At 42.0% G+C, this 18,342-nt stretch overlaps 1 protein-coding gene across 1 annotated transcript in view; it reads left to right on the plus strand.

Annotated features, from left to right (window-relative positions):
- EYS (eyes shut homolog) overlaps positions 1-18,342 on the plus strand; it is a 1,188,193-nt gene that overhangs the window by 1,146,443 nt on the left and 23,408 nt on the right. Inside the window, 1 exon segment of the mRNA XM_036415133.1 lies at positions 14,278-14,450. Coding sequence (XP_036271026.1) covers positions 14,278-14,450 — 173 coding nt within the window.

The raw sequence follows: 18,342 nt of genomic DNA on the forward strand, positions 1-18,342 counted from the left end.
TTTATTGATTTTTAGAGACAGGTAGATATAGAAACATCAATGAGGGAAACATCATAGATCAGCTGCCTCCTGCACATCCCCTACTGGGGATTGAGCCCACAACCTGGGCCTGTGCTCTGACCGGGAATTGAACCAGTGACTTCTTGGTTTCTGGGCTGATGCTCAACCACTGAGCAACACAGGCCAGGCTCATTTATTCTTAATTTTTTTTAATGTTGACATCTTCAATTATAATAGCATTTGCTATTTTCCCCAAATTGGAAGCACCTTGCCTCATAAATCCCGAGGGAAGGGAGGGGTGTCATAAATTTATACTTGGGTGGAAAGCTGTATGAGAAGCTCAGGTTTCAGTAATGGAACCAATATCCCTGACAAGATTTCTTACAGGATTCTTCAATCTTTCTTATCAAATTATGACCACTGCCTGGGACTCCCTTGTTGACATAACAACAAAATATTTACTATATCGATGACTCATGAAGCATTATTGCAGAATGAGAAGTAGTTCTTGTGACTGTTATATAATGACGTTAAAAGGATGGCTCCCTGACCTTAAAAGAGATGGGTTTTATGGTATGTAATTTAGATCTCAATAAAGCTTTTTCAAAATAAGGTTCCCACTCATGGACATTCAACTTCAGTAGCTGCAAAAGTTTAAAGAGAATGTTATTCATTTTGAGTGTTTTGAATTCTTCTCTAATCTCAATAATAAGAATCCTGTTTTTGTTGTTGTTTTTTATTGAATTTATCCTTGTTTTTTAAGGAAAAAGATGTTCTTTGTAATATACTTTTTTTACACCGTTACATTTGTTTTGTTTTGTTTTTTAAATCCTTATTCGAGTACATGTTTTCCATTGTTTTTTAGAGAGAGAAAAAGGGAAAGGGAGAGACAGAGAAACATCCAAGTAAGAGAGACACATAGATCGGTTGCCTCCCACATGGTCCCTGCAAAAGAGATACATGCCCCTGACCGGAATTGAACCCAGGACCCTTCAGTCCACAGGCTGATGCTCTATCCACTGAGCCAAACCGGCTAGGGCTGTCATATACTTTCTAATAGTGTTTGGGAAGTTTTCCTCTACCCTTGTCCTAGTCCCAGGCTCTCAGCTTTGTATGGCTCTTCACTTTTACTTTGCCCCAGTGTGGGTACCCTACTCAGAGTACCCAGATGATCAGGGCCCATTTGCCATGCGCATGCGTGCAGGCGAGGACACAGCAGTGTTATCAGGTGAAAGGCCCCTTTAGGCTACCCAGGTGCGAGGGCAATGACTCAGGAGGCGCAGGAGGCATACTGCGCAGGCGCACCCTCCTGTAGCCTGTTTATGTTAATGTAGCGCGAGCATCACTCATTGGCAGGAGGCCGCGGGAGTTGGGCCGAGGATGTAAGCTGCCGCTGACCAGCCGGGCTCGGCGGCGTTTAGGGACACCTTGAGGGGCTCCCCTGTCTGGTGGCTCCACTGGGGTCTACAGTGAAGTCTCTTCTGTACAACATGCAACGGCTTCTCCTGTCTGCATCCAATACCCGGCGTCCGAGAAGCTGTGCTCCCACCACCGGAGAAATATGGAACTGAATTTCCAGGTAACATTATTGACAGCCCAAAGCTAAAATTCAGTCTTTTCTTGGGGGGAAAAAAATAATAATAACACATGGTAACTTTTTAATGCTCAAGAGGCAAGTCCCAGCCCAGAAGCATAAATTTCAGAATCAATTTTAAAAACAAACTCTCAAAGCCACTCAAAGTGTCTTAACAGCTCAATGGTATAATTTTTTCTTTAATTAAAAATGGAAAATGCTCATTTTAGTTCACTTCTCGCAGCAGCGGGGGCAGAGGGGGCGGGAGGAGGCATTGTTCTGGTACCTAAGGTGAAATCTTGTGCCAAGTAAGAAGGGAGGGGGGCTTGATAAGGCTTGGATCCGGGGCTGGGCTCCGGGAAACTGCTAAAAGCCCTGCTTTCCTGCTCCAAGTGCGTCAGCAGACGCAGATGCAGCTGCGCTCTAATGCAGCCGCTCAGCTGAGGGTATAATAAATCAGAGTTCACGTAAACCTGTGCTCCTGGGAGGCCTGAGCTCTGGTGCAACAAGCGGTAAAATCTTTCTGTTGTTAGTAACCTAGGCTAGAGAAGGCGGGGAGGCTGTTCAGTTCCAACTTAGCTCTATGTGAACATCTGTTTGGTACAAAGTGTTTTCAGGCAAATTTGACTTCATTTAAGTTGTACTTCGTTTGACCTTAAACTGATATCCTGGCTGTGATTGAGGATAATAGGTGACGTGTTCCTTTAAGAGTAAGCACAGTGTAGGAAAACCACAAGTTGCAAGAACAGATGTCAGAATGAGCAGCACAGGCAGTGAGGACAATAGTACAGAGAACATGGACGTAAAATGGGAAATGCATCAGAGATTTATACCACGTTCATAAATGAGGCTGATTTATAGCATAAGTCCATCAGCGAGCACGAAATCTCACTGCTCCAGAGTTTCCTAAACATTTTTTTGACTCACAGATAAGGTCAAAGATTTTTTCAAGATTCATGCAAGCACCAGCAGGAAAGAGTATGTTCTCAAAGCCTTGTCTTGTTTCCATGTAGACACTACACCGTGCATGCCTAAACGTAATAGTCAATTTCTTTGATATTTTACTAAATGAGCAAAGTCATTCACACATTAAGATATATCAGACTGGTTTGGCTCAGTGGATAGAGCATCAACCTGCAGACTTAAGGTCCCAAATTCAATTCTGGTCAAGGTCACATGCCCCGATTGCATTCTTGATCTCCAGTAGGAGGCATGCAGGAGGCAGCCGAACAATGATTCTCATTCTTTCTCTCTCCCCTCTATCTCCTTTTCCCTTCCTCTCTGAACTCAATAAAAATATATTTAAGAAATAAAAGACCAGACTATTTTGGTGCAGGGGAGGAGGTATATGCAGATAAGTAGTGGAAAGGTTTTGTTGATGGTGGTGATTTTGTGTGTTTTTTCCCAAGGGAAAGGAGCAAACCTATGTTTTGGTCAACCCATCACAATAGTGAATGCATGGCTACTCCACCCCACCTCTGTATTCTTCCGATTGCTTCATTTTTCTCCAACTGACTCTCTAGGTTAGAACAAACCTAATTCCTCTTCTACTCTCAGGCAAAGCAGTTTAGTTACTGTATATTCTTTCTGTAATCTAAACTCATACATCAGGGCTACTAGGATCCACCACCAACTCCAAGCAGCTTATCTACAATAATTTCCCAAAAACACCTCCCTCTCTAATAGGAAGTGGGTCCAACTGTTAGCAAAACACAATCTTTTGGCCTTTAACCTAGGGAACAGAAACATTAGAACTGAGGCCCACAGACAAATGCTGGTACGTTGATTAGTATGTAAGGAGTAACTCATCTCATCCTTCTTATACTCTCTGGGATGTCATCAAAGAAAGGAAGTCCATGGGGAGACATCAGCAGGTGGAGTGATTACAGCAACCCTTCCTTATACTCGTGACGAGTGTTGTCATGCCATCAGATGCCAATGTACTGGGAGGTTCCCTTGCTTTAGCACTTGTTTATTTTTAAAAGACTGTATTTTTGAGCATATCATTTGACATCCAGGAATTGTTGGTAGGTAGAAAGAGATCCATCATTTTACTTACACCTCATTCTCCCAACTTGTTACTCAAAGGGAAGTCAATGATGAAGAAAAGCCACTTGACATGAATGAGGCCATCCAACACAACAGGTGGTCTTAGGGCAGTGGTCGGCAAACTCACTAGTCAACAGAGCCAAATACCAACAGTACAACAATTGAAATTTCTTTTGAGAGCCACATTTTTTTTTAATTTAAACTATATAGGCAGGTACATTGTTATTAACTTAATTAGGGAACTCCTAAATTGGCCTTTGCTAAAAACTCAAGGGGCCAAGGACCTGCATGTGGCTTGTGAGCCGCAGTTTGCCGACCACTGTCTTAGGAGAACGAGATTCAGCCATTTCCCTTTTCCTGTAAATAGCAGAGAAATGAGTTCTTTGTGTAGAAGTGGAGTCCTTCAGGCAATGTGATCATTGCTTGCTAAGTAACACATATCTATTCCATTATTTATATGATTTTATTATCACAGCACATTTCATTTTAATTACTATACCTGTGCTTTTGCTTATGCATAGAAATCTGTTATCATAACTATCTTATAGGTCCAGCTCAAGGTAAATTTTATATAAGAACTTTTTATTTCTGCTCTCATCTCACAATGATAATTCTAATACTTTTTCTTCATTATCCTCATTGCATATAAAAGAATCTCTCTGATCCAAAGCAATCCTATCTAATAAAGAGGGAATATACAAATCGACTATCACATCATGCCATCACAAAGATGGCGGCGCCCAGTCCCCTCAGCCCCACCAGAGTCCCCAGTCCTTTCAGCCTCACTGGGGTGGGGGAGAGGAGGCACACAGTACAACCGGACCCACCCTCAGACCCCCCAGCCTACGAGGGCCAGCCCAAGTCACAGGAAAACATTGGATGTCAGCTGCCCAACCGCCCAGGGCGGGCCCAAGGTGCAGGCAAGCCTTGGATGGCAGCTGCCCAGCCACCCAGGGCCACCCAAAGCTCGGGTAACCAGGGCCTGCTGAGGCTTGCACTGCCGGTAGTGGCAGCAGCAGAGGTGTGATGGGGGTGTTACCTTCCTCGGGTCACCGGGTCACCTCCCACTCCTGAGGACTCCTGGACTGTGAGAGGGGGCAGGTTGGGCTGAGGGACTTGCCTACTCACCCCAACCCCTCGCACCCCCATGAATTTTCAAGCACTTGGCCTCTAGTAAGAATATATATCTGATAGGTAAACTGAAAAAATATATTAAGCCCTGGCCTGTGGCTAAGTGGTTAGAACATTGGCTTGCACACCAAAGGGTCTCGGGTTCAAGTCCCAGTCAAGGTTACATACCTGGCTTGCAGGTTTGATCTCTGGCCCCAGTTGGGAAGCTTGTTTGAACGACAGCCAATTGATGTGTCTATCTCACATCCATGTTTCTCTCTCCCCCCATTCCTTTCCTTCCATTCTCTTAAAAAATTTAATTTAAAAAAATAACCTTCAGTGAGGATTAACAGCAACAAAAATAGATTAACTAGAGATATTTTTTTGAGGTTTTTTTTTTTTTAAATCAATCTTTATTGTTCATATTATTACAAAGGTTCCTCATTTCTTCCCCCTTCCACCAGGTTCCCACCCCATCCTCCGCCCCCTCTCCACCCCCCCATTGTCCTCATCCATAGGTGCACGCACAGTTTATGTTCAGTCTCTTCCTCCCTCCCTTTCCTCGAGAACAGTCAGTCCACTCCCCTCCCATATCGCCGACTCTACTACAATGAACCGCTATTATTGTTCATCAGGTTTTTCAATCTCCTTTTTTGTTTTTGTTTTTTTTGTTTTTTAATTAATAAACTTTTACACTTCTAAGAATAAATTTTAAAATCTAATAATTTTAAACCTTGTTTTTTTTTCTGCCCTGGGAATTGAGAGCAAACTTGTTTACATGTAAACTTGCCCTTAGGCTATCAAAAGGTGTAGCCATTCAAGTGTAAATGGACACATTGTTTAAACATAGCTGCTGGTTGGAATTGGATTACCTGTTCTGAGTGGGAAGGGCTTGTCATTCCCTTTCTCCATTAAAATTAAGGTGTTACCATAGTTTTTGGATCCAATCATCTGCTGACGGACACTTAGGCTGTTTCCAAATTCTGGCTATTGTAGATTGTGCTGCTATAAACATAGGGGTGCATATATCCTTTCTGATTGGTGTTTCTAGTTTCTTGGGATATATTCCTAGAAGTGGGATTACTGGGTCAAATGGGAGTTCCATTTTCAGTTTTTTGAGGAAATTCCACACTGTTCTCCACAGTGGTTGCACCAGTCTGCATTCCCACCAGCAGTGCACGAGGGTTCCTTTTTCTCCGCAACCTCGCCAACACTTGTCATTTGTTGATTTGTTGATGTTGGCCATTCTAACAGATGTGAGATGGTACCGCATTGTTGTTTTGATTTGCATCTCTCGGACAATTAGTGACTTTGAGCATGTTTTCATGTGCCTTTTGGCCTTCCTTCTGTCTTCTTTTGAAAATGTTCTATTTAGGTCCATTGCCCATTTTTTAATTGGATTATTTATCTTCCTTTTATTATAGTTGTATAAGCTGTTTGTAGATGTTGGAGATTAAACCTTTATCAGTGGTATCATTTGCAAATATGTTCTCCCACACTTCGGGCTTTCTTGTTGTTTTGTTGATGGTTTCTTTTGCTGTAAAAAAAGCTTTTTATTTTGATGTAGTCCCATTTATTTATTTTCTCTTTAGCTTCCATTGCCCTAGGGGTAGTATCAGTGAAGAAGTTCTTTTGGCATACATCTGAGATTTTGCTGCTTGTGGATGCTTCTAGTATTTTTATGGTTTCCCGTCTGATGTTTAAGTCCTGTATCCATTTTGAGTTTATTTTTGTGAATGGTGTAAGTTGGTGATCTAGTTTCATTCTTTTGCATGTGTCTGTCCAATTTTCCCAACACCATTTATTGAAGAAACTATCTTGACTCCATTGTAATGGAATACTATGCTGCCATAAAAAAGAAGGAATTCTCATCATTTGCAGCAACCTGGATGGAATTGGAGAACATCATGCTGAGTGAAATAAGCCAATCAATGAAAGAGAAACACCACATGACCTCACTCATTTGTGGATAATAAAGAGCATTATAAACTGATGAACCAAAAGATAGATATAGAGACAGTATATCAACAAGTAGACTGTCAAATTACAGCGGGGAGGGGAGGAAGATCTGGGGGAGATAATAGATCAACCGAAGGACTTTTATACATGCATATAAGTACAACCAATGGACACAAAACTCTGGAGAGGGAGGGGATGTGTGGGAGGGAGGGAGGGGGGCAAAAAAAATCAATAAAATATATTTTAAAAAAATAAAATAAATAAAATAAAATAAAATAAAATAAAATTAAGGTGTTAGCTTTAAAACCTCTTTTTGGCAAGAGACCTTAAACTTTCAGAACTTTAAATTTTTCAGATAGTAAATCAGTTACTTAGCATTTTCTCAAATCAATAATACCTCCACATGCCCAGGGATACATTTCACACAAAAGACATTTCCAAATAGATCAACCAACCTCATCCAGACCCCACACAAGGCGAGATTATATATTTTTAAGGCACCGTTTTTCATCTGCACACTGAGGATTAATAATTGTAGAGATATTGTGGAAATTAAATGAGTTAGTACATATAAAGTAATTAAAATAGTGTTTAGCCTTAGTTTTTGGGCTTGGTTTACAGAGTGTTGGCCTGCATACTGAAGGGTCCTGGTTTGATTCTGGGCAAGGACATGTACCTCAGTTGCAAGCTCAATTCCCAACCCTGGTCAGGGTGTATGTGGGAAGCAACCAATCAATGTGTCTCTCTCACATCAATGTTTCTCTCTCTGTGTCTCTCACCCTCCCTTCCACTCTCTCCAAAAATCAATGAAAAAATATCCTTGGGTGAGGATTAACAACAACAACAAAACCAGTCTAGCACTGAGATGAAATCCTAATAAATGTTGAATATTATAGTTTATATATTATATGTTATATATATATATATATTTCATAGAATATTTTATAAATACTATTTATAAAAATAAATATTGTTTTAAATAAATTATCTTAAAGTCTTTGAGGGCAAAACTATGTTTTCTATTTGTATTCACCCTGGTAACAAAGTGGATTGGTACACCATTACTCCTTTTTTGGTGACTATTTAGTAAGCAAGTGGATGATGTTCAAGTGATATTCAAACAAAGAATATTAAATCTTCCATCATCTCATTTTCAGTTAATTTTTATGTATCCATGTTTATCCTAAACTCTAGAAGTCTTAAAATTGGTTAATTATAAGAAAATTAAAGTCTTCAAGTTGAATATCTGTTGTAATGAGAAAAATTAATCCATAGATGTTTCTGAGCCATAAAACTGACAATAAAAAGCAAACACTTTATCTGCAATTTGGGAATTTAGATTCATGTATTCTAAGTGCACAGATGTAAAATAATTAACTATATTAATGAAAACATACTCCAATACTCAACTCTTGATTGCCATTATGACCAGCTGTTACTCAAAACGTCTGACATTTTCTTCTGTGTTATCTCTCTGTGTTTAGAGGCAGAAAAACACACAAGTTGTTCTTTCTGTATTGACTTGGGAGTGCAAAAAATTTTAATGGACATGAGGTGAGAAAATAGTTTATATGTGACGTCAATAATTTCTCAGTAGCTTTTGAATATTCTTAGCTATTATTTAGTAAATGAGTTGGCCCCTTTGCCTGTTATTCTACTTAATTCACACACACACACACACACACACACACACACACACACACAATACAATAGCCCTTTTATCCCTTGCTCTCACTTCCAACTTTGTGTAGCTAAAAGTAGATTTTTATGTATTCCCTTTAATCCATATTTCTCTCTGAATACCCTATTCTCACTAATGGCACCATGTTCTCTCAGTTATGTAATCCCAAAATCCCCAAAGATTTCCATGAGATTGAGAAACATAGAAAAGGCAGTTAATGCGTTGCACTCCCCCTCCCCAGTTACTGGCAATGTAATTTGCTCAACTTCTCTGTCCCTCTAGCTCCTCCCCTGCAAAATGAGGCTTCTATTTATACCCTCTTTATGGGGTCAGAAGGAGGATTCAATGAGTAAATACATTCACAGGGCTTAGAGGAGTGCCTGACACATGGTAAGCCTCAGAAAACACTCACCACTGCTGTCATCTTTCATCGTCTATGCCAACACGCTTACCGGATGCCTCTCACCTGTGCTTCCACCTTTCCAGCCTCAAAGCCATTTCCCAGCCCAGGCCCCTTTGCATTCATCCACTTCCTAGTCTTTGTCATGACCCATTGGTTTACTTATGTATTTATTCCTGGGATACTCACAGAGAAATTACAATAGGCCAGGAACTGTTTAAACCCTGGGACTACAACAGAGTAAAGCAGACCTGGTCTCTGCTGCCATGGAATTAGTTAGTTGGTTCCACAGAGCTAGTGATCTAGTGCAGGGGTCAGCTAACTGTCCTGGGGGCCAAGCGTGGCCCACCACACCAGTTTTTGTTAATACAGTTTTATTGGGATACAGCCACACCCATCCACTTGTAGATTGTCTGTGACTGCTTTCAGTGGTGGCAGGGTTGAGTCCTTGCAAAAAAGTCTTTATGGCCCATAAAGCAAACTGTAAACTGGCCAAGTTGCCAACTCCTGTCCTAGTAGTGAAGATAGAATAAGATCCCACTAAAATTAGAGAGTTTATTGTTACATCATGGAGTCATCCCATACATATGAAATCATTCTTCAAATCTGCCATAATCATTCTCATCATTCCCCTTGTCTGTCACTTAAAAGTTACACTATCTCAGCCTGTTATTCAAACCTCTTGGCCTCCAGTCTCCTCTTTCAACCTAATCTACTGCCCTCACCTTCTGCATTCATTCATGAAGGCAAATCTCAGTGCAGAAGCCTCCTGGAAACTCACTTAAGTTGCTTAGGTGTCCTGCCTGTGGATTCCCACAGTCCTCATTTTAGCACTTGTCACAGTGTAATGTCGTCTGCTTACTAATCAGACCCCTCCAACACACAGCAAGTTCATAAGCCAGAAATGGGGTCTTATGTGCTATGGAATCCTCAGTGCTAAGCACAGTGGCAGACACATAGCATGTACAAATATATGGTACGGGGCAAAAGTAGGTTTACAGTTCATATAAAAATCTATCTATACTAATAAAAAGATAATATGCACCCTAACCAGTTTGGCTCAGAGGATAGATTGTTGGCCTGTGGATTGAAGGGTCCCAGGTTCCATTCCGGTCAAGGGCATGTACCTTGGTTGCGGGCACATCCCCAGTAGGGGGTGTGCAAGAGGCAGCTGATGGATGTTTCTCTTTCATCTATGTTTCTAATTCTCTATCCCTCTCCCTTCCTCTCTGTAAAAATCAATAAAATACATATTTTTAAAAAGATAATATGCTAATCAGACATCTTCTGGATGTCCTTCCAGACAAAGCCAAGTGGCAGGGGCCAAGCAGAGGTGCTCACAGGCAATTAGGCTGAGAGCAGTTGGGGGGTGATCAGGCCAGTAGGAGGGAGCAGTTAGGGGCGGCATGCAGGCAGTGGTTAGGGGTGATGAGGCAGGCAGGCAGGTGAGCAGTTAGGAGCCAGCGGCCTCAGATTGTGATAGGGATATCTGACTTCCAGCAGTCAGACATCCCCAAAGGGGTCCCGGATTGGAGAGGTTGCAGGCCGCGCTGAGGGACACCCCACCCCCATGCACTGTTTGTGCACCGAACCTCTAGTCCTATCTAATAAAATAGTAATATGCAAATTGACCATCACTCCAAGACACAAGATGTCCGACCCCATGTGGTCAAAGATGGCTGACCTCATGTGGATACAAGATGGCCACCACAGGATGGTCTGCAGGGAAGGGCAGTTGTGGACAGTTAGGGGTGACCAAGCCAGCAGAAGAGGGAAGTTGGGGGTGACCAGGCTGGCAGAGGAGGGTAGTTGGGGCAGATCAGGTCAGGAAGGGAGGGCAGTTCTGAGAATCAGAACAGCAGGGGAGGGCAGTTGTGGGCAATCAGGCTAGCAGGAAGGGGAACCCAGGTCTGCAGGGGAGGACAATAGGGGGGACCAGGCCTTCAGGGGAGGGCAGTTGGGGGTGATCAGGCCAGCAGAGGAGGGCAGCTGGGGGAGACCAGGCCAACAGGAGAGGGCAGTTCTGAGAATCAGAACAGCAGGGGTGGGCAGTTGTGGGCAATCAGGCTAGCAGGGAGGGCAGTTGGGAGAGACCAGGCCAGCACGGGAAGGTAGTTGAGGGGGACCAGGCCTGTAGGGGAGGGCAGTTCTGGGCAATCAGGCCAGCAGGTAGGGCAGTTAGGGATGACTGGGCCAGCAGAAGATGGCAATTTGGGGAGACCAGGCCAGCAGGGGAGGACATCCCTCGAGGGGTCCCAGATTGTAGAGGGTACAGGCTGGGCTGAGGGACACTGCCCCCATCCCGTACAAGAATTTCATGCACAGGGCCCCTAGTCTATATATAAAAGGCTAATATGCAAAGTGTCACCACAGGAGTTTGACCCAGAGATCAGGAGTTCTATCACTCTCTATGATGTGCACTGACCACCAGAGGGTGGTGTGGAACAAAGGGAGGCCCCAACCAGCAGCCAGAAGGCCCTGATCACTGGCCAGGCCTAGAGGCTCTATTTGTGCATGAATTTCATGCACTTGGCCTCTAGTAATACAATAATTATCGATACTATTAATACAAGAATAAACTCTGCTCAGAACTGTAAACATACTTTTTCCCCAGTGTGTGTGTGTGTGTTTGGTTTAAATGAATTAATATCTACCTCTCTTTTTTTTTCTACATTTTCCCTTTTATAGGTATGCCACCTCACATACATCCTTCTCCAGAACAGGGTAGTATATATCATTACCCAAAGTGGAGAATAATGAAAAACAATTCAAGACTACATGTCACAGGGTTCTAAAGAAGCCAGGGAGGAAAGAAAAAGAAATATCTGAGCTTGTACAAAATCATCTCTTTTAAAATCTAATGTAAGAAAGTAGTATATGATATTTAAAAGTGATTTTCTAAATCTTTGTAGACATAGTGGATTGCTTCAGACCTAAACATTCTAAAATAAATCATATGAGGGCTTATTTTGTCATTTTTCAAATAAAATTATGGTATCTGTATTATATATATTATATTTAATGTGATTTAAGCTATATTTAACATAAAAATATTTTACCATGGCGTGGCCATGTCTTTCTATAATGCAATGAGATTTTGTTCTTAGCTTTGTTTTTCCCCCAGAAGATAAAAATGAACCACTAGATGGTGCAATTATCATGAAAAAGTAACCACATTAGAATTTTATTTTATATCAAAATTCTTTAATAAGAATTAAAACTATAGTTTTATTTATTTTATGAAATTGGTAAGACAGTCCATTTTGTATAAAAGGTCTTTACATATTTTATGCCTTCTGATTATCAAACAATAATCAAAATTATTACCTAATTTTGTAGCAGGTAATATAACTTTATATTTTGTTTTTCTCCGCTTTGGAAAACCTTATACAACTTTTCAAACTTGTATTTTGTACAACTATCACATACACATACACAAAATGGTAACCAACAGATGTCTCTGAGGATACTGCCATTTCATTAAATACAATGTGTGTATGGCTCACATTGAAGGAAGATTTCTATGCTCATTGTATCGATGTGCCTGTGCCTCTATTTGTAAGTTCCTGGTAGATGAGAATCTTTGCTTGAAAACCCTCCGAGAGCCACAGTCCAACAGTGCGTTGGTGAACATGTGGTGTGATATTATGTTCTCATCCTGAGTTCTTCCCCGTGCTGGCTTCTGGATTCTGGCCACATTCTGTGTGCGACTCCCTGGACTCCTCAGCATATGTTGCCCAGTGGGGCTTTCCCCAGCACACCTCCTCTCAGCCAGCCAGACTCACACCTTACACAGCTGCACACGCTGCATAACCTAAGGTGGTGCTATGCACATCGTGAACACTAAAATAATAATAATGAGGAGGAAGGGGAGGATGAGCATGTGGAGTGGGGAGGAGGAGGAGGAGGAAGAGGAAGAGGGAGAGAAATTTTGGTGAAGCCTAAGTTTGATTAAACTGCCCAATACTAAAAGAAAACACAAGAATTTGAAATCAGTATGTTCTTGATAAATATGTGTAGGCAGACACTAAATCATTTTTATTTTAATAAATAATTGTTGGGTCTCTAAAGAACAAGAAGCGTATAAAAATGTTCCATGTTTCCAAGTATATTTGCACCTATTATTTCAGGAGCATTCTCAGTCACTGAGGTGGGAACGTCAGTTGGCATAGTTATTATGGAGGGCAGGTTGGAACATGTATCCAAGCCCAGAAATCATGGCATTTGAATTTATCCAAGGATTGCACAAAGATTTAGCTACAAGACTTTTATCGCACTATTGTTTGTAGAATGTGAAAGTTTCCAAACATATCTCAAAAGTGACAACAAAAATGAAGTGTATTTCATCCATTCAGTGAAATCATATTCAACTATTACATACAAAATGGTGGGAGGAAAGTTAATGAACAGGGGAAGTCAGTTGAATTTTCTACTTTGACTCCATTAGTAGGCCCTTTAATTCACAAATACACTCTCATTTCACTGATTCAGAGGGTCCACTTCAAAATGCTAACAGCACTCTGGTCTTCAAGACTAAATCCAGCCCCGCCAGTGGCATGAGTGGAAGGTCTCTGACGGAGGTGTGAGCCATCTGCTACTGCCCTCTCCTCAGTCTGTGCCTCGCGCCACATCCTGGAATGGGCTTCCTGGACTCTCACTGCTGCCTGAGAGTTTGGTGCTCTCTGGGCCTGGAGAGTTAAACCAAACCCTTTCTCTATGTGCCCTTAGCATAAGGTGACCAGATTTAGGGAGGGTAAGAGGAGAAATACAGAAAATTCAGATAATTTTGAGTTCCAGATAAACAATAATTTTTAGTGTAAATATATCTCAAATATTATATGGGACTTACTTATAATAAAACTTATTCATTGTTTACATGACATTTAAATTTCACTAGATGCCCTGCATTTTATCTGGCAAGTCTACCTTTAGTGGGTCCATCTGAAACTGGGCTTTTCCAGGATCACTCTCTCAACCCAGACAAGGTCTCTCTTCACACTGGGTGCTCCCTAGTACCCCTCAGATCCTGCCCCAGTCATTAAGCCTCTGCCTCTTACTGCCAAGTTCTCTTCAGCAACCAAGACACCCTCCGGGCAAGATCCCTTTCCTGTGTCCCCAAGCTGAACCTCTCTCAGAGGGCCACAACCCATCCCTGGGACTTGCTACCATTTGCCTCATCTCTGGAGGGGTCTGCAGTTTCTTCTGCAGCCCCAGGGCCTGGGCCTGGGTGTCAACACTGGCACCGAACATCTCTCTGGGAGTTTCTTTTCTCAAGGCTTAAGGTTAGGAGGCAGCAACTCCATTCACAGTCTTCCTCCTCGGGGCAAAGAGAGGGACTTACACTGCTGTTTTGTCCAAAGAAATGACTCCTGTAAAATTCTTTTCATTTCCGTGTCCTGAGCCTTTTAAATTCCTTGATGTGGAGTACAGCAGTCCCATAACCAGTTATTAGCTCTTTTCTTTGTCAGGTGCTCAAATCATGCTGTCTTCTTTCTCAACCCACAGCTGCGACTGTCCCACTGGGTGGAAAGGAGCCTTCTGCACGGAGACAGTTTCCCCCTGTGACCCTGAACACGACCCTCCACACCAGGGTAGCAAAGGATCAACGTGTGTCTCATTGTCTCAGGGATACACCTGCTCCTGTCCCCTGGGAACCACTGGAGTCTGCTGTGAACAAGGTGAGGCAGAATTTCAGCTCATGCTGCCCACAGATTTAAGTCCATTTCCTTTGGGAAAAGTAAAATGAAACATATATGATGATAAAAGATTCTACTCTCTCTTCTCCCCAGGATATGTGGCATTGTAGTTCATAGATAAGAGAGTCCTCACAGTTCAAAAATAGGGCTTTGTTTTCAGAATTGTTTTAGTTTATTAACTCTAAACCCGCTGTCCATTTCGTCTAAACATTCTAGATGTTTTGTGCTAAGTGCAGTCCAATCAAGTGAACTTGGGTTCATAACTCAACTTCAGAGCAAGGCTCCATCTTTGATCTTCTCCCTTCTGCACCTTCCACTTGAAGCGAAACTCTCAGGAGTAGCAAGAGGAAGATACACCAGCTCTGGTTCAAAGGAAAAGATGTTTGAGGGATGAGATGGCCCAAGTCCAGTGGGAATGATAAGGAGCTTTTAATGTTTTAGATCTCATCAGCTTTACTGTTCTTCCTTATGCCTATGATTGATAACATCCTTAACACTGGGGCGAGTTATTACGGCAGTGCCTCTGAGTGCTCCCCACAGTCTCCTGAGTGCTCCCCACATGGGCTTGGCTAGTGCTAAGCGTCCTTCTAGATCTGAGCTAGCTCCCCTTTATTTCGTAGCTTGCATAAGACCTTAAGTTTTTCCTCCACATCACAAGCATGCTATGGGGTAGGAGGAGGTGAATGGAGCAGGGCAGGCTTGTTCCCTCCTTAATAGAGATGGGCCACAGTCATCCCTCCACTGTCCCCCTTGCAGCCCAATAGCTCACACTCCTCTTCCTAGACTACCCACCACTCAGCCAACACTGGCAGAGCAAGGAACATGGCTATCTATTGCCTGTCAACCCCAAACTACACGCAAGAATTCCAATTGCATTGCATTTCCTCCTGTAATTCCCTGACCCCTACCCCAGCATCCACACCCAGCTAATACTTATCCTTCAGGTTTTCACTCAGACCTTAATTCTTTAGGCAAGCCTTCTCCTTCACAGAACTGAGAGCAATAAATATGCCTATTTTCATTTATTGTTGTTGAATTTCTATTACCCATCCTATAGTATAGAATACAAACTTTGTTATATATTTCAGCTTAATACTTCTAAAATAATAAAAATGGATTGGGACGATTTTTAAGAAGTAGTTTTTTTTATTTTAGTGAATAATAAAGAACTCCACTTTACCTCTATAACTTCCATAGGAATGACTACTAGAACCAGAAAGGAATAATAGGACAAGTTAACATAAGGACTAGTGATAGTAACAACAGGGCAAGCCAGATTTTTGAAGTTTAAAGGCACAGTAGATCATCAGCAAAAACACTCTATTTTCTAGATGATAGCAGTCCTTTATAATAACCATTCCTTCAGCAAATATAACATAGGAACCAACAATGTAGAGGTAACATTATATCAACAACAATCACACTCCAGTGGTCTAAGAAAGCACAATCGTTAAAAGCCAAATATCTCCAAAACCAAAATTTGTCTTTAAATAAGTAATCAAACATTAGGGTTGAAAAGAGCCTTAAAAATCACTTAATCCTAATTCTTTTACCTTGAAAGAGGTTAAGATCAAAACTGTGACTGAGCAGGACTGAGTGAGGATTTAAGTCTTCACACCACCAATCCAGTGAGTTTCACATTACCCCATGAAACTGCTAGCTTTTACATTTTGTGTGACAGCCAGCTTTCATATTTTTACTAGGGGCTCAGTGCGCTAATTCATACACCTTGAAAGGAACTGTGGGCTGCGAGGCTGCAGTGGGCACAGGGGCAGATTTCAGCCCATCCTCCACACCCCCGCCCAGCCCATCCCACCATACTCTCCACCCCTGGTCGCCTGCCTGCTGGCAGCCCCGCCCCTGCTGCTCCCATGCACTGATGGCACCGGCCCCACTCACACCCACTGACAGGGCAGAGCTATTGGGTGCGAGCAGCAGCTACTGTCCCAATCATGCCTCAGGAGCAGAGGGAGGTGGAGAAACCCTCAGGGGTGATCAGTAATGACAGCCGCCATTTGCACTTACTGACGGCTTCATATCTGTTCTGGTGCCAGCAGCAGGTGCAAGCAGGGCTAGTGCAGGGTGGGACCGTGGCACACAGGAGCAAAGAATTTTCAGTAACCACCAGAGGCTCACCCCAATGATAGCGGCTGGTGCCCCACCTTGATCCAGCACCCCCGCTCACCTGCTCCACCATCCCATGTGGCTGACGCTCGCCATGTCCCATGCACACACCCCTGGTGGTCAGCACACATCATAGCGACTGGTTGTTCGGTTGTTCTGCCATTGGGTCTATTTGCATATTAGCCTTTTATTGTATAGGATTTCATAATCTAAATATAAAAGCTAGCCATCACACAAAATAAGTAGAAACTTGTGCAGTCTGTGGTATGCAGAATGGATTAATAAAATGTCCTTGTCCTCATATTTTAAATTGTCTAAAACAGTGGTCAACAAACTCATTAGTCAGCAGAGCCAAATATCGACACTACAACGATTGAAATTTCTTTTGAGAGCCAAATTTTTTAAACTTAAAGTTCTCCTAATGCCACTTCTTCAAAATAGACTCGTCCAGGCCATGGTATTTTGTGGAAGAGCCACACTCAAGGGGCTGAAGAACTACATGTGGCTTGCAAGCCACAGTTTGCCAACCATGGGTCTAAAGTATTTTAAAGTATGATCTGAGAAGAGAGTGGCTGGTGGAAGTTTTTCATACTAGCATTCTAATTTAAGTAGTGAAATCTTATTTCGTCTACCCCTTACTCTAAGAATGACTTGCCATTGGGGGAAAAAAGTGATCCTTCAAGTTCCTTAAAACATTCACCTACAGCACATTTTATTTCACTGTGACCTCACCCCAAACTTCTTTGGAATTCCACGAGGTACGGTGCTGTGGTAATAAAATATTAAAAGACCACTTGAACCCAATGGCATAAAGGGTCATCGCCACCAAAAGCAATTCAAAATATCTGAGCCTAGTTCCAGATGTACATGAATCCACAACAGTCACATTGTCCGGCCCAGGCACTAGCTCAGACAAGTGCTTTTAAACACCCAGGAGCCCGAAACCAGCTTTAAAAATGAAACTGAAGGTGAAGAAGGCATGTCAGCAAACAACAGCATCTGAGTTGAATATTTTGCAAAGACTATTGATCTTAAATTAAAAATAAATCATAATAGGCTAAATGAGGGTAGAATATTTTGCAATCTAGCTTAGTCATTAAAACATTCAATTTAGACAAAATTCTGGTTTACGATTATTTTCCAAGATAGAAAATATGTTCCTTTTTTTTTTTTCTCATATACCCAAATCTTGCTCATTTGCTCTTTTCTTCTGTGTTACTGCTCTTTCCTGCTAGAATGTACAAGTTACAACTACATATATAACATTTCCTGGGTCATACAATCTCTCCTCTCCATTTATTTTCCCCCACATTATTGGTGAATTGCATTTTTTCCTTTGAGCAGTTTTATACTACTAAATTCTAGCTCTTGCGTATCGTTGACATTTAGCCAAATTAGATTCCATAGTATGTGTAGTTTTAACTTTTAGCCTACCCAGTATTGAAAAATGTTTCCATTTTTCTTACATTCTTTCCATCTGTGGTGCAATTTTCCTCCCATTCATTTCTCATTCCCTAAGGTAAAGAAACCCGTGCACACACTGGCACTTTGAATGAAACAGGCACATGTTTAAGCTACTTAGTCCCTTGATGTCAAAGGTACTTTATGGTTCAATAAGCCCTAGCGTTCATTGCAATTAATTCAAGCTCATGGAGAAGTTCAATTCTTCCAGCCTTCCTGACACATGAGGTGCTCTCTTGCCAAACCTTTGGTCTTCCTAATGATAGCAAAATGGGTCCAAAGCACTCTA

This window comes from Pipistrellus kuhlii, unplaced genomic scaffold (assembly GCF_014108245.1).
Source record: "Pipistrellus kuhlii isolate mPipKuh1 unplaced genomic scaffold, mPipKuh1.p scaffold_m20_p_5, whole genome shotgun sequence".
Classification (NCBI taxonomy): Eukaryota; Metazoa; Chordata; class Mammalia; order Chiroptera; family Vespertilionidae; genus Pipistrellus; species Pipistrellus kuhlii.